Here is a 16,815-nt window from a genome sequence, read left to right on the forward strand (position 1 = left end):
ATATGTACGTGTGCCTTTTGATTAGTTGTGTTTGGATTTTCCTTCCTTGTCTGTGACTGACCCGGCCGAGAACAAAGAACCCAAGGTTGCATCGTACCTGTACCTGAGAAGTCAGGACTCAAAATACGCTGCATAACACTGGTGGGTAGCGGTGGTTCTTGACCCAGCGGTGGAACAGAAAGGAACGGAAAATTCGCAAACATGGCGGCCAAACCGCACGTACAACTTTCCAAGTTCGATTCCGAACTTTATGACATACACACGTATATGTCTATATCAAAGCTATACTAGATATAAGTTTTGAAAATGACCGAGAGAAGACAGCCATTACACTCCTCCACCTTGGAAAAGTTGTTTCAAGTATAGCCACCAAAATAGTCACGGAGTTGAAATGGAACCAATTACAACAAATCGTGACCCAAGCTGTCACACCCTCGTTATGGAAAGTCATCGCCTTCTCCTAGCTGGACGCACTCACATACGATGGGAACCTAGACGACACTCTCATTCAAACCCGACGTCTCATCGCCACCGCCTACCAAGAGGCAGATATACAAACCCGAGACCAATATGTATTCCATACCCTGCTAAGAATACTCCCCAGCATCGTCGGGGAACACTTTACCATACACGACTCGACTGGGGATATCGACAGGGACATCCAGTTGATGAGGCGCCAACTTGCTGCCCACACCACCCCCCAACAAATAGGGGCAGTAAGCAGAATTCCCACCCGCAAACCACCGCCCACCAAGCCTCAGACGCCCCCCCCCCAAGCCGACGCCCCCGGAACCTCCAGCCCTACCAAGAGCCATCCCCATCAAAAAGCACCCCACTCACAGGGAAATGTCCAACCTCATCTCCATCAACCCCTGCGAATTCACCGCGTGCAGACACCATTGCCCCATATACGACATTCGGAAGCACCTGAAAGCTGCCAGCCATAGGGCAGCAAACCGGGGGCACCGCAAGGTGTCGGCCATTGAGGACGACCCACCAGATGAACCATACCCCCCCCATCGATGTCCCCCGACGCTGAAGAGACAGAAATAGGCAGCGAGGGAGAGGGCGCCTCATCCCAACTGGATTTTTAGGACTGCCACCACACCTCCCCACGGTGGCTGGGGCCACCTCGCACAAATATCGCCCCCCAGTCTTAGATAAGGTCAGGCTGAATGGGGTGAAAGCTCAACTGCTGCATGATGCGGAAGCAGCCAGGTCTTGCTATAACATCACTCCTACTCCTGTCATGCCAAAGCCTTCGGCCCTCTCCTCCCCACCTTGGCCCACCTCGTAGACACTGGGGATGGCCTCCTGCCTATCCATGGGGAGACATGGGCCCTCTGTGTCCAGACACACCAGAAAGCAACTGCCCAACATCAGTTCATTATATGTGACTCCACTTACAGTGCCTATGACGGTTACCTGGGATTGGATCTGTCACAAAAACTCCAGGCCAACATCGATTGCCACGGTAGGAGGTTGCACTTCAGCGAACCACCAGCTCCACCCACACAACCTCTCTGCGGGTGCCACACCACGACACTGCCACCCCCATCAGACACCCCTGACCCCCCCTGCTCCCTCCCCTTTCCCCGCCCAACCCCACCCCAATCCTCCCGCCTTGTCCCCCACCTTCCCTGCATCGCCTCCACTTCACCATCCCCCTCCCACCACGAGGCCTAGCTACCGTTGCACCAACCCACCGGAACTGACGTAGCATTCTCCCTAACTTCCGCAGCAGGCACCACCACCTCCTGCATCCTGTCCCCCGCCTTCCTCCCTCTCCACCTCCCGGCAGTCCGCGTGGCTAATCTGTCCACATTACCCCCCACCATCCCTAAGGGCCTAGTAGTGGGCGAGATAGAAGAAGCCGAGCCATGCAAAGCCCCCCCCCCCACTTCCCCGACCTTGCCCTCTCTCCCAACCATCTCTACCCCCAACAAATGAATGATCTGAGATGCCTCCTGGACTTTCAGGACATCCTTTCGTCGGGACCCACAGACATCAGCCACACCACCCTCCTGTCCCATGAGATACACATGATGGGTCCCCCCGGATCCCATCTGGTAACCCTCACACAGGAAAAATCCCAAGCAATGGAAGAAGACCAGCAGGTCCAGGACATGTTGAATGCCAGCATTATATCACCTTCAACCAGCCCGTGGTCCTCCCCCGTCGTCCTCGTAAAGAAGGACGGGACGCTTGGCTTTGCGTGGACTACCATCACCTTAATGATGTCATCATCAAGGACACCACCCCCTTACCCAGAATCGACGACTCTCTGAACTCCGTGTATGGGTCATCCTGGTTCTCTACCCTGGACCTACAGTCAGGATACTGGCAGGTGCCCGGCCATCCCGAGGACCGAGGAAAGACCGCCTTCCCCACCAGCAACAGGAAGCACTACGAATTTAATGTGCTCCCCTTTGGCCTCTGCAACGCCCCCACCACACTTTCCCAGCTGATGGAGACCATACTCAGCGGCCTCACCTGGGAGATCTGCCTCGCCTACCTTGATGATGTCATCATCTTTAGCATGACCTAGGCTGACCACCTCCATTGCCTACGCCAGGTCTTCTCCAGGATACGCCAAGCCGGACTCAAACTCAGCCCACCTAAGTGCTTCTTGGCCCAAAGATCAATCTCCTTCCTGGGGCATGTCATATTTAGGGAAGGCATCGCTCCCGATCCCGGGAAACTCAGGGCCATAAATGAACTCCCCCTGCCCCGGAATGTACACGAGATTTGCACATTCATAGGCCTCGCCTCCTACTACCAGCTCTTTGTGAAAGGATTCGCGATCATTGCCAAGCTGCTGCACGACCTCACCAAAAAGGGGGAGCTTTTCACATGGACAGAAGATCGCCTCCAGGCCTTCCGGACTCTCAAAGACAATTAATCACAGCCCCTGCAGTGGCATTCCGCGATTTGACTATCCTCTTCTGCTTGTACACTGACGTCCCACTGGTGGCTATCGGTGCTGTTCTAGTTCAAGATCAAGATGGCAAGGAACACATCATTGCCTGTGCCAGCTGCACTCTCAACCAAGCAGAACGCAACTACACGGCTACGAAACGGGAGTGCCTCGGCATCATCTGGGTGCTCGAGTACTTCCACACTTACCTGGTGGAAACTCACATTACCATCATCACGGATCATCAGTCCCTTCAATGGCTACGCCAGTCCAACACCAAGAATGCACAGATGATCCACTGGAGAGAGACCTTTGAAGAATTCAACTTTGACATCACATACCGACCTGGCAAACTCCACATGAATGCTGATGCCCTCTCCAGACTCCCTGTGAATGCCACACAGGCTGCACCCACCCTCATGCAGCGCTAGCACACCTGGGATCGCCCCGATTGGATGCCAGCCCATCTCTTCTCCAAGTTGCAACAGCACGGCGACCTCTTATACACCCACTCCGGCCACATCGCTCTCGACCCTGACACTGCCCTGGACACCCTCACACATCCACGTTGATAACAGGATACACCTCAGTGCGAAGAAATTACTCCAGCTCTTTAACGACACTTGCTGGTCCCCACACCCCTCCAAATTCGTGCAACAAGTCGTGCAAGTCTGTCGAGCGTGCCCCCTAGGAAAAGATACCACCTGCATGCCAGGCCCCTCTGGCCACCTCGTAGCCAACAAACCATGGCAGCTGCTATCCGTTGATGTTGTCGGCCCCCCTCCCACCTACATCAGGCTACCGATACATAATTACGTTCGTGGACACGAGGTGCCCCTCTCCCCGCCTTTCTCTCCGGGAGGGTGGGATCTGCTCCCCTACAGGTACCCCACCAGAGACCAGACCAGGCAAGACGTCCCCGAGGCCAGGTGTCCTGTCCCTGCAGCCCCGTCCTCCCCAGGTGCTGCCAGACTCTGCTGGAGTGAGAGGCCGCGGTCCAGCCCTGACGGCCTCCTCCCGCAGACAAGACCGCAGCCCCAGGAGCCAGCGGGCCTCCTCTAATTCCTGCTGCAGCCGCCAGGCCTCTCACAGCAAAGGTGGCTGCAGTTCTTCCCTGATGGCCGCCCATGCTGGACGTGACAATGGCCCAGCTAGGGCGCCGCCCTCCCCGCAGCCGGCCCTAGGCCCAGGCCTCCCCAGGTCCGCCCCCAGGACCTCAACGACGACAAGGGGCCAGCGCTGAGCAGCGTTCCTCTTGGCCCACTTCGGCCCTAGCCCAGAGAGCCCCACCTCCTGCCGGGCCTCTACAGCAAGGGAGCCTCCCACCACGCCACCCACCAACTCCTGCAGGACTCATCGCAACCCCACAGGTGACCGACCCCTGTACTATACTCCAGACGGCCCAACCCCAGCGCCTAGCCACCACCTGAGGCTCCCGGCATAGGGCCTCCTGCCACCCATGCCCCGTACACTCCTCTCCGCCAATATCATAAGAGACTCTAAGGTTGTGTGTCCCCTCCGTGTTTGTAAGCCCCCCTTCTCTACCTCAGTGCACGCTCCCTGTGTTCCCCCCAGTGTTTTCTCCCCCGTGCGTAATTCCCACCGCCACTAACTCAAGAGTTGCCGTTGATTGCCAGCTAGTTCAACAAGGAAATCGGGCTACTCATGCAGAGACCACAGAAATCGCATATCATTAAAAATCTCTCCCGTGATATTTAATCATATACCGTACGTAAGTTCTTCATGATATTATTCTTTAGTAGTTATACTAATTTCCTAGATATGCATTAATGCGGTAAATGCAGGAAAACGTTACTATGGCCTCCGTGAAAGCACACCGGGTGTGACAGCATTCATCACATATTTACAAGTCTAGCTGCACATTTTGTTTGAAACCCATTCAATTTAGCTTTCTAAAAGAACAATGCTTCATCTCCAAAATGCTGAAGAATATCTACAAAGTTTTTTATATGAAAATTGTACAATGTTTAAAGCCGAAATCGTGCAGAGACGAGACCGCTGGCCGAAATCCGACGATGCCGAGGGCTCCAAAATACTGTACAAAAACTCAAAACAACACACCAGGGCTGCGTTTCAACAGCTGGAGCGCCACGGAACGTGACGGCGCTTTCGAGAGCGAAAGTGTGGGGGGGTGAAGGGGGGGCTGTCGTGGCCTCCGTCGTGGTTGGAACTATTTGGAGAGGTGGGTCTCTCTGGCGACATATGACAGCTGTAAATGGTTTAGATCACAGTCGTGTAAAGGATAACAGAACTCTCAATGCCAGGGTATTATTCTGTGTAATTTGGGAGAGTGAACGGATTTTGAATACTAACATGTCATAAATGAAAAGATTTGTTACAATACCCTCTTCATTTCAATTAAGTATTGATTTTCGGTTTAATGAAAGTAAAGGCTATCCGGATCTAAAGAGTACGGACTGAGAGTTTGTTTTCATTCATTCCCTCGAAAATCATACTTCCATGAAGTACCTCCTCACCTCTGTACATTGGTCATATCTTCCAAAGTCATCTTATTCCACTGTAGTCTTACTCTGCTGGGTTCATTTCGTCTTCTAAATCGGAGGAAATTACAAGATGAAGCAGCTGTGGCGAAGGCAGGATTTGTTATTGTTATGCTGGGTGTCTTTAGTCGACCTCTCGTCCTAAGAACACCAGCGACTGAGCGGGGTCCTCTTTCCGGACCGGACGTAAAGCACCCACAAAGGAACAGGACCTAAAAACCAGGCAGTACACTTTAACACATCTATTGTCTTAATTCCTACACCGTTACAATATAAAATAAAGAGGTACTGGATATGCTTTGGACAGGGGCACAGAGTTAGCCTTTAATACAAATGTTTACAGTTACACGCAGGACATAGTACACTTCACTTACACATGGATAATAAATTATAATATCGTGATACCAGTATTCCGTTTATAGGCAGAATTGATATTTTATATATTAAGTCTGATGCACTAGGGGTGGACAGGGCCAAGAGTAAGGGGAGTTAATATTACTATTGTTATGCTGGGTGTTTATTGGTAGACTTCTCGTCCTAAGAACACCAGCGACTGAGCGGGGTCCTATTTCAGGACCGGAAGTAAAGCACCCACAAAGGAACAGGACATAAAAACCAGGCAGTACACCTTCACACATCTATTGCCTTAATTTCTACACCGTTACAATATAACACAGAGAGGTATTGGATATACAGTAGACAGGGACACAGAGTTAGCCTTTAACACCAAGATTTACAGTTACACTTGAGACACAGTATTCTGCATGTACACTTATGTGGTCAGTTGTAATATCGCGATACCCTTATTTCGTCTTTAGGCAGAATTAATATTATATATATATATTTAGTCCGATGCACTGGGGATGAACAGGGGCAAGAGTCAGTGGGGTAAATACTACTATAACTAGACAGGGTGCGGATCGCGACACTTGATGGGGTCACTTAGTTGCGACGGCACCCTAGTCTTGGTTCACAATTACTATAAGTTCTCTTATCTGGGACTCAGGCTATTTTCTATTCTGCCGGGTATCGGGCTTTAATAGGCTAGTGGTAACTTTCACTGGTATTATTCTGGCCTTCACTTTGTCACTATTCACTGTTATTTTCCCGTCTTGATTGTTCGTGATACAAGGGCCGTTAACGTCACTACCCGTGTGTCCTGGGTACAAATCACTCTGGTGTCCGGGCGTGAGGGGGAGGCCCTAGGGGAAGCCTTCCTGTAGAGGTCAATACACTGCCCACAGGGGAGTCACTGCCCGGGTCCTGGTCGTTGGTGGAGTACAGGGAGGCCCGCCTGTCTGGGGGCCTCGACCTGAGAGGAGGCCCTCGTACTGGAGCCTCGTTGGTGGGGTGCAGGGAGGCCCTCCGGTCTGGGGGCCTCGACCTGAGAGGTGGCTCTCGGGACTGGGGCCAAACAGCTGTAGGAGGCGGGCCTGTCGCCTCTGGCTCCGTGGGGAGAGAAAGCCTGGGTTGCCTTCACCTGGAGGCTGCTGGTCGGGCCTGGGGGTCCTAAGACTACAGTCGCCTGTAGGGGGAGGCACCGACAGGGGTGAGCTGCGGCACCGTCTCCATCGGGTGTCAGGCAGGAGCAGGGATCTCCCAGGGGTAGGCGGTAGGACCTGGATCGGGCCTTGCCACCACTCTGGCAACACCTCCGGGGCAACACTCCCGGATGGTGACAAAGGGCATCCCACGCAGCCGAGAGGGAAGGGGTCGGCCGCGCAAGGGACTTCCTGCATCGGGAGTGCTTTCAGAGCCACGAATGAAGGGTGTACTGTGGCTGCTCTTTCCCCGTCACGTACAGTGGTTGTGATCACGGTTTCGTGACTCCTAGGGCACGCAGCTGAAGGTCATACAGTGGCCGCTCCTTCCCCCGCACGTACAGTGGCCATGCTGGCGGTGCTGCTCCCGCAGGAGAAAAAGGCAGGAGAAGGGTACACATAGTCCCTGCCCTCTCCAGTACGTACTGAGGCCGTAGCCTTGAGTCTGCTTACCCTGGTACGTACTGCAGCCATAGCCATGAGCCTACCTGCCCTATGAGAAGCAACTGAAGGGTGTACAGTGGTCGCTCCTTCCCCGTCACGTACAGTGGCCGTCGACGCGGTGTTGCTCTCATAGGAGAGAAAAGCAGGAGAGGGGTGCACAGAGGCCGCACTCTCTCCAGTACACACTGAGGCCATAGCCGAGGGTCTACTTACCCTGGTGTGTACTTCTGCCGTAGCCGTAAGGCTGCCTGCCCTTTGGGAAGCAACTGAAGGGCGTACAGTGGCCGTTCCTTCCCTGTCACATACAGTCGCCGTCGATGCGGTGTTGCTCCCGTAGGAGAGAACAGCAGGAGAGGGGTGCACAGAGGCCGCGCCCTCTCCGCTACACACTGAGGCCGTAGCCGAGGGTCTACTTACCCTGGTGTATACTTTTGGCCATAGCCTTGGGCCTCCTGCCCTTGGGGAGGTAACTGAAGGGCGTACAGTGGCCGCTCCTTCCCCGTCACGTACAGTGGCTGTCGACGCAGTGTTACCTGGGACTGAATCTTGTTCAGTCCCACCCCGATTCTGGTGACGGCTGTCCTGCTCACAGGGTCGTTGTCTCTTCCCGCTTACCTGGTGTTGGGATAGTTGCAGGGAAGAGGGACTCAGGACAGTAGTGTCCCGGTGACCCTCTTGTTCTGGGTCACTAGCCCCACCGTGGTGTCCTCCTGGGATGGTGGTGTGGTAGTGGCTCAGTGGTGGGGTGGGGGGTGGCGGGGGTGGGGGGGTCTGGCGGCAACGGGTATTTTAACTATAAATGTATAGGGTGTGGGTCGCGACACTCGATGAAGTCAGTCGCAGTAGCACTTATTCACAGGCATTTGATTCTGCCACGCACCACTGGTCTTGACCCACGATTTCTATAAGTACTTTTGTCTAGAGTTAAGGATATTTTCTATTCTGCCGGGTATCGGGCCTTAGTGTGTTATTGGTAACTTTGTCACTTGTATTATTCTGACCTTCACTTTGTCACTTGTCACTATTATATTCCCGCCACGACAGTTCACGACACAAGAGGCATTGATGTCACTGTATACCCGTTTCCTGGGTATAATCTGCTGCGGTGCCCGGGCTTGAGGGGAGGCCCCTTGGGGAGCCTTCCTGAAGGGGGCAACACACTGCCCACAGGGGCGTCACTGCCCGGGTCTCAGTCGTCGGTGGGGTGCAGGGAGGCCCTCTGGTCTGAGTGGTGGCCCTCGGGACTAGGACCGAACAGGTGCATGAGGCGGGCCTGTCGCCTCTGGCTCCAGGGTGAGAGACAGCCTTGGTTGCCAGGGCCTGGGGGCTGCTGGTCAGGCCTGGGGGTCCTTGGGCTGCGGCCACCTGCAGGGGGAAGCGCCGTCAGGGGTAAACTGTGGCGCCTTCTCCGTCAGGTGTCCGGCAGGGGCAGGGACCTCCCAGGGGTAGGTGGTAGGGCCTGGATCGGGCCACACCACGACTCCGGCAGCATCTCCTGGGAACCACTCCTGTAAGGGGACAAAGGGCGTCCCACGCAGCCGAGAGGAAAGGGGTCAGCCGCACAAGGGACTTCCTGCCGCGGGAGGACCTTCGGAATCACAAATGAAGGGCATACAGTGGCTGCTCCTTCCCTGTCACGTACAGTGGCCGTGAGCGCGATTTCAAGACTCCTAGGGCCCGCAGCTGAAGGGCGTACAGTGGCCGCTCCTTCCCCCGCACGTACAGTGGCCGTGCTGGCGGTGCTGCTCCCGAAGGAGGAAAAGGCAGGAGAGGGGTGCATGGAGGCCGCGCCCTCTCCGGTACGTGCAGAGGCCATAGCCGTGGGTCTGTCTACCCTGGCACGTACAGTGGCCATGGCCGTGGGCCTGCCCGCCCTTTGGGAAGCAAGTGAAGGGCTACAGTGGCCGCTCCTTCTCTGTCACGTACAGTGACCGTGAATGCAGTGTTACTCCCGTAGGAGGGAAAGGCAGGAGAGGGGTGCACGGAGGCTGCGCTCTCTACGGTATGTACAGAGGCTGTAGCCGTGGGTCTGTCTACCCTGGTACATACTATGGCCGTAGCCATGGTCCTGCCTGCCCTTTGGGAAGTAACTGAAGGGCGTACAGTGGCCGCTCCTTCCATGTCACTTACAGTGGCCGTGAGTATGGTGTTACTCCCATAGTAGTAGGAGGTACTGGATGAGGGGCGTACAGTGGCCACTCCCTCCCCGTCACGTACAGTGGCCGTGAGCGCGGCTCCACTACTCCTGTCTCTGCCAGTCGGGGCGCGTTCAATAACTAACGACCCGAGGCCATCCCCAGAGGTGCCTGTGACCAATGGGCATACAGTGGCCGCTCCTTCCCCCTCACGTACAGTGGCCATACCGCGGTGTTGCCTGGGACTGACTCTGGATCAGTCCCACCCCAAACCTGGTGAAGGCTGCCCCGCTCACAGGGTCGTTGTCTCTTCCCGCTTACTTGGTGTTGGGACAGTTGCAAGGAAAAGGGACTCAGGACAGGAGTGTCCCGGTGACCCTCTTGTTCCGGGTCAATAGCCCCACCGTGGTGTCCTCCTGGGGTAGTGGTGGGGTGGGGGGTGGCGGGGAGGGTGGTCCAGTGGTTTGAGGGTATTTTAGTTATGGTTCTATATTTCAAAAGTATTTCGGCAATATGCCTTTACAATTATATTTTGCTGACAAATATTCATGTAACATTAATACTGTTGTTAGTAATGATCAAATATACATAACTGCTAGGTATTCTGAAAGAAGGATATCTAGAGTAAAAGCGAATTCGCGCTCCAAGTATTTGGTGGTTTCACTGCTACCCCCACTACCCACGGACCGCTCTGGGGCGCTAAGGCCTGTTGAAACGCAGCCCAGGGTGTACCCTGAACAGGGTATTCCTCTAGACTTCAGGAAATACTTCAGTCTAGGCACTGTCCATTTTTTCTCTGCAACGGTTTTTCCACGATCTTTGTACAGAAGGTCCAGCGGGGCACTAGACACATGTGAGTTTGTTATTGTTTATAATCGTAACGTACGATCCTCAGCGGTGTCGTGCTAATATTTCTTAATGAAGAATCACTACATGTTTCTCATAACACTGTTTATTTTGTTTTGATTGACAAATACATGAAATGGATGTAAAATAAAGCTTATCGATATTTAAGGAGCGAAAGAATATTAACCGTCCCCAAACTGAGATGGTAGAATCAGCCCACCATTTATTTATTTTCCTTGATTATAATACAGCCTCTCTTCCTTGTAGCAGTGACTAAAATAATATTGTTAAAATTTCTCCCGTCCTTTTCGTGACACAGAGGGCACATAAAATGATGGGAGTTTAGTAGACCGACTTTGATGTCGAAAATTAAATAATCTGGTGAAGAGTGGCAGTTTTTCCTTGGTTAGTGACATAGGAGCGTTCGCGCTGAGTGGAAAATCTGCCAGACACCACCAGAAATTATGTCTCATTTTCGTTTTGACGGGCTGAAGGTCTTCGTTAAACTTCAGTGTTCTTTTTCTGATCGATATTTACGATATTGGTTAAGCAAATACCTTTAAATATATAAATTACTCTTATTTGTGCTATTTCACCCAAAATATCCCCTAAAAATTCGTATATTTATATATTCTTCCCTAAAAAGATTAGGACAGTATCTGCTAATAAGACTGTTTTTGGACTGTAAGAAGCAAGAAAGACGTGTGAATAATGACATCCGTATATAATCTGACTTGTACAAACAAATGGCAAATATGGTCTATCAATAGTTTAATATTTATTAGACTCTAAAATGTTATAGCGTATCGAAGCCTAGCGCTGCCAGACGAATGAAGCAAGCCAGCTGATGGAGCAGATCACAGTTCGAGTAAAGACGCAACTGTTGTTTGCTTGGAAAACTTGTACCGGAGGCAGCAACTAATTATTAACATGCTTTCTTGAAGTGAATAAGGTTTTATTCACAGGGAGTTTAATGTGTTAGTATGAATTATAATCAACTATTATTGTTGGTTAAAGATATACATATATATTTCTATGCATGCATAAACCAGGCTGCAACCACTGTGAAATATTTTTTTATATTACTATATTTTTTCATGCTGCATTGACAAAGCACTGTTTTATAAATAAGAAATAGAATATTTACATATTTTTACAACATATATAAAATGCCCGCGACCGGACCTTCCGCCCCGCCACTCCCCACACCACCACCGGGCCACCACCACCCCACCACCCGAGGAGGAGATAACGGTCAGGTTAGTGACCCGGGACAAGAGGGTCATCCAACCACCACTGACCTGTGCCCCTTCTTCCCGCAACTACCTCAACACCAGGTGAGCCTAGACCCGCAACAAGTTACACGGCGGCGGGTTAACCATCGACAGCAGTGGGGTGGGACTGATACAATATCAGTCCCTAGTAGTTTTGTGGTGACGACCACAGCTTCACCCCAACGGGACAAGAGGTCCCTAGGTGAGCCACGAGGTGTTTACACCTACTGCCACCGCGAGCCACGGGGAAGTACCATCCTCTGCCGCAACAACCCTGATGAGCCACGAGGGGCTTGTATCCTCTGCCACCGTGAGCCACGAGGGCGTAATACCCTCTGCCACAACCAGGACAGGAGGTCCTTTGACGAGGGAGAAGAGCCCTCTATAACAAACAGGGCAGGAGGCCCAATAGTGGACTATACGGGGCTCACACCCCTAGCCACACCAAGGGTAAGAGACCCTCACACAAAGCCACAAGTGGGTCCCAGGACCGATCAACCTGGTGCCACGGCAGTTGTGAAGACAAGAGAGAGAGTCGCCTCTGTGCTACCCTCCATAAGTGCAAGAGAGACCACGGCCTCCGTGTGTCCTCTAAAGTCAGCTAACTCCTGCAGGAGTAGCTGGACACCACCCGGGAGAGTTGCCCCGAAAGTGTCACCCAAACAGAGGCCCGGTCCCAGTCGGGACCTACATCCCACCCCCGGGAAATTCTTGTCTTCCCCAGGTACCAGCAGGAGACGAGGCCGCAGCCCACACCTGACAGCGCGTCCCCCAGCAGCCCTCCGCAGCCCTCGGACCCCCAGGCGAGCCCAGCAGCCCGTCGACGCCAACCTCCCCCTGCCGCAGACCCTACGACGTCAGGCCCGTCTGCTACACCTGTTTGGCCCCAGTCCCTAGGGCCAACATAGACACGCCTCCCTTCATCGTGACCAGAGGAGGACCTACAACAGGTCGAGACCCCAGGCAAGAGGGTCTCCCTGCACCGTGACCAGAGGAGGGCCTACAACAGGTCGAGACCCCAGGCAAGAGGGTCTCCCTACACCGTGACCAGAGTGAGGACCTACACCTTATAGTGACAGAGTGATATCGCCCCAGAAACTCGGGCAAGAATAGTGACTTTTCCTTTCCTATAGTGAGACAGAGATAGTGATCCAGTGACAAAGTGAACCAGCGGGATTACACCAAAAAGTGTCCGTAAATACCTTCCCTTGGAAAAGACTATAAGTTCTGGGCTCGTACAACTAGTGCTATTCCCAAGTCCAGTCTAGAGGGGTCCCCCCCCCTTGTCAGTGTACGCGCGGGCGAGAGTTGCCACGCCGAGCCCAAACAGTGAATTATAGTGATCTGCTCCCCTTGTTCTTTTATAGTAATAATCCCTCCCCGGCTCATCAAGCCCAGACATCTCGATTACCCCAGTACACTAAGACCTTTTGGACTTTAATGCAAGGTAGTCTCATTCACTTATGGACCCTTAACCTATTGTAAAGTATAATTATAGTGTGTGTGAACATCCCGTGTTGTACTAACGTAACTTTGTATATCTGTATCCTCTGCCCATAATATCATTCTATGTAATATTGTCAAGGTGTTAGAATTAAGGTAATAGATGTGTTAAAGGTGGACTGCCTAGTTTTTATGTCCTGTTCCTTTGTTAGTGCATTACTTCCGGTCCGGAAAGAGGACCCCGCTCAGTAGCTAGTGTTTTTAGTACGAGGAGTCGACCTAAAAACACTCAGCATAACACTGGTGGCAAGCGGTGGTTCTGGATCTGAGTAACGCACGGAGGAACGTAAAAGGAAACCTTGCACAATGGCAGCTAAACCGCACATTCAATTACCAAAATTCAACCCGGACCAATGTGACATGGATGTTTATTTGGACATGATCAAACCCCTTTTAGACATAGGGTTTGACTCAGATAAGGAGAAAATTGCAGTCACACTACCGAATCTGGGAAAAATTATCACAAATGTCGCACCCAAAATAGTCCCAGAACTGTCATGCGACCAGTTCACTCAGATAGTGAAACAGGCTTTTATGCCTTCCATGGGCAGAGTTGTCGCACTCTCACAACTCGACGCCCTCACCTATGACGGTAACCTGGATGATACTTTCACCCAGACTCAGCGCCTCGTCACCGCCGCTTATCCCGAAGCTGAAGTAAATACTCGGGACACTCATACCTTCAACGCCCAGCTGAGGATCCTCCCGAGCATAGTCAGGGAACATTTCTCCATATATGATCCCTCAGGAAATATGGATCAAGACCTGCAGCTCGTCAGGCGCCTTCTCGCCGCCCGTCCCACACCACAACCGCTTCACGCAGTGACAAAGTTCCCCACAAACCACAACCTCCCACCAAAACCCAAGCCGACGCCTCACCAAACGTCTGCAGACCCGCCTCCCACAGTACCCAGGGCTTACCTGCACAGGAAGTGCCACAACCCCAGGGAACAAGGGAACTTAATCAGTATAAACCCTTGGGAGTTCACGGCTTGCGCCGCACCTGCCCCCTTCATGACATAAGGGAACAACTCAAGGCGAATCGGCGAAAGAACCCCCAACAAAACCATAGAAAAGTTTCCTCCCTTGAAGACGACGCCCAAGAGGACGACGTACCACCACTGCTCTACCAAGGACCGGAAGAAGACGAGCACGATGACTACCCTCATCCTCAGCAGATGGATTTTTAGGCCCGCCCCTGCACCTCCCCACGGTGGCGGGGGCCACCTCAAATACCTACAAACCCCCAGTCTACAACAAGATATGGCTGAACGGGGTCAAGACAAGATTATTGGTGGATACGGGAGCAGCCAGGTCTTGTCTCTACTCCCACTTTTACTCCCGCCACATCTCAGCATTCGACCCACTTCTCCCCACTTCAGCCAACCTCGTACACGCCGGGGATGGCCCCCTACCCATCCGTGGGGAAACCAAGGCCTTACAAACTACCACCCACCAACGAGTCTCCACCGACCATCCATTCATCATTTTTGACTCCTCCTGTAGCCAATATGATGGTTACCTTGGCCTGGACCTGCTTCAGAAACTCCACGCGACCATTGACTGCTATCAACGTCGCCTCCACTTCGGTCCAGCCCAACCCAACCAAGCATCCACCGACAAGAAAAAGAAAAAGAGAGAAAAAAAAACACCAACACCACCCCCACACCACCCACACACACAACACACCACCACACGCTCCCTCTCCAGCCCACCTGTATATGTAACCCAAACCTACACTCCCCAAATGCCAAAGTAAATTCCCTCCCACCACCACCCCCCACTCCACCCTTGCCATCACAAAATCCCTCATTCCCTGCCACTATTGCCTCTACCGTTACCATTCCACCCCACCACAAAGCATGGGTTACACTCACCAGACCCTCAAGTACATCAGTCCTTTTTTCACCATCCATACCCACCGGACCCCTAGCATCCTGCCTAGTCTCCCCCACTTTCCTCCCTCCCAACGCCCACCAAATACGTATTGCCAATCTCGCCACAACACCTTTAACCCTGCCCCGAGGCCTCATCATCGGCGACACAGAAGAGGCAGAACCATGTTCAACACCACCCCCCAATCACCCCACCCTCCCCAACATACCACCACATCTCTCCCCTGCCCAGTCAAACAGCCTCCACCAACTACTCCTGGACTTCCAGGACTTATTCTCCATCGGCCCCACTGATCTCAGCCATACCACCTACCTAAGCCACGAAATTCACACTACAGGACCTCCCATTCGCCAACCATCTCGCAGAAAAAATCCTAAACAACGGGCAGAAGAAGACCGGCAGGTTCAAGAAATGCTAGATGCCGGTGTCATATCAAACTCCACTAGCCCATGGTCATCACCTGTAGTACTCGTGCGAAAAAAGGACGGAACCATGCGGTTTTGCGTCGATTACCGCAAAGTAAATGACGTTACCATCAAAGACGCTACGCCGCTACCCAGGATCGACGACTCCCTAGATTCACTACATGGATCCACCTGGTTCTCTACCTTAGACCTGCAATCAGGCTATTGGCAGGTTCCAGTTCACCCTGACGACAAACACAAAACCGCCTTTTCTACATCAAACGGGAAGCACTACAAATTCAAGGTCCTTCCCTTCGGACTCTGCAATGCCCCTGCGACATTCTCCCGCCTGATGGAATCTGTGCTGAGCGGACTCACCTGGGAAACCTGCTTAGCCTACCTGGATGACGTAATTGTTTTCAGCCATACCTGGGCCGACCATCTCCACCGCCTCAAACAGGTATTCCACCGCATACGACAGGCCGGATTGAAGCTAAAACCAACCAAATGTGTGCTAGCTGAAAGATCAGTCTCCTTTCTCGGACACCTGATCAACGCAGAAGGCATCTCCCCCAACCCCGATAAGCTACGTGCAATCGCCAACATTCCACCACCCCGCGACGTGCACGAAACCAGGGCCTTCCCAGGACTAACCTCCTATTATCGGCGCTTCGTGAAAGGCTTCGCGAACATCGCAAAACCCTTGCACGATCTTACAAAAAAGGGAGAACCGTTCGCCTGGACTGAACCCCGACACATCGCATTCACCACCCTCAAAGCCAAACTCACCTCCGCCCCAGTCGTCGCCTTTCCGGACTACAACCTACCATGCCGCCTGTACACAGACGTCTCACTCCACGCAATAGGGGCAGTCCTTGCACAAGTACAGGACGGCCGCGAACACATCATCGCCTGTGCCAGCCGCACCCTCAACTCGGCGGAAAAGAATTACGCGGCCACCAAACGTGAATGCCTAGGGATAATATGGTCACTTGAGTACTTCCGCTCATACATATCAGGCACCCATGTGATCATCATCACGGATCACCAATCCCTACAATGGTTGCGCCAGTCCAACACCACGAACGCCCAGCTCACTAGATGGCGCGAAACCTTAGAAGAATACGATTTTGAAATATCGTATCGTCCAGGCAAACTCCACACGAACGCCAACGCCCTATCAAGACTACCCATCAATGCCATCTCACCAGAACCCGACCTGATTAAGATGTGGCAAGACAACCAATGCCCTACCTGGATTCCGCCGAATATTTTCAGCAAGCTCCACCTGCATGGCGAACACTTGTTTGACCCTAACGGCCACATAATCCTG

The 16,815-nt window shown here is 52.8% G+C and overlaps 1 protein-coding gene across 1 annotated transcript; it reads left to right on the top strand.

Moving 5' to 3' along the window:
- Nucleotides 1-846: 846 nt before the first annotated feature.
- LOC145417824 (uncharacterized) lies at nucleotides 847-2,548 on the top strand. The gene is made up of 3 exons (XM_080286446.1): nucleotides 847-1,024; nucleotides 1,259-1,474; nucleotides 2,085-2,548. Exons 1-3 carry the CDS (start codon nucleotides 847-849, stop codon nucleotides 2,546-2,548), a joined length of 858 nt encoding a protein of 285 aa, XP_080142572.1.
- The last annotated feature ends 14,267 nt before the right edge of the window (nucleotides 2,549-16,815 follow it).

The sequence above is a fragment of the Coenobita brevimanus genome, chromosome 111 (assembly GCF_032717465.1).
Source record: "Coenobita brevimanus isolate Jiangsu-jjx chromosome 111, ASM3271746v2, whole genome shotgun sequence".
Taxonomy (NCBI): Eukaryota; Metazoa; Arthropoda; class Malacostraca; order Decapoda; family Coenobitidae; genus Coenobita; species Coenobita brevimanus.

Excerpts from the sequence above, each read along its gene's own strand:
- LOC145417824 (XM_080286446.1), top strand. The coding sequence starts at position 847 with ATGTCCAACCTCATCTCCATCAACCCCTGCGAATTCACCGCGTGCAGA. Across the intron at positions 1,025-1,258 it reads ACCATACCCCCCCCATCGAT|CCTTCGGCCCTCTCCTCCCC; the intron begins GTCCCCCGACGC and ends GTCATGCCAAAG. Across the intron at positions 1,475-2,084 it reads GGCCAACATCGATTGCCACG|GAAAAATCCCAAGCAATGGA; the intron begins GTAGGAGGTTGC and ends ACCCTCACACAG.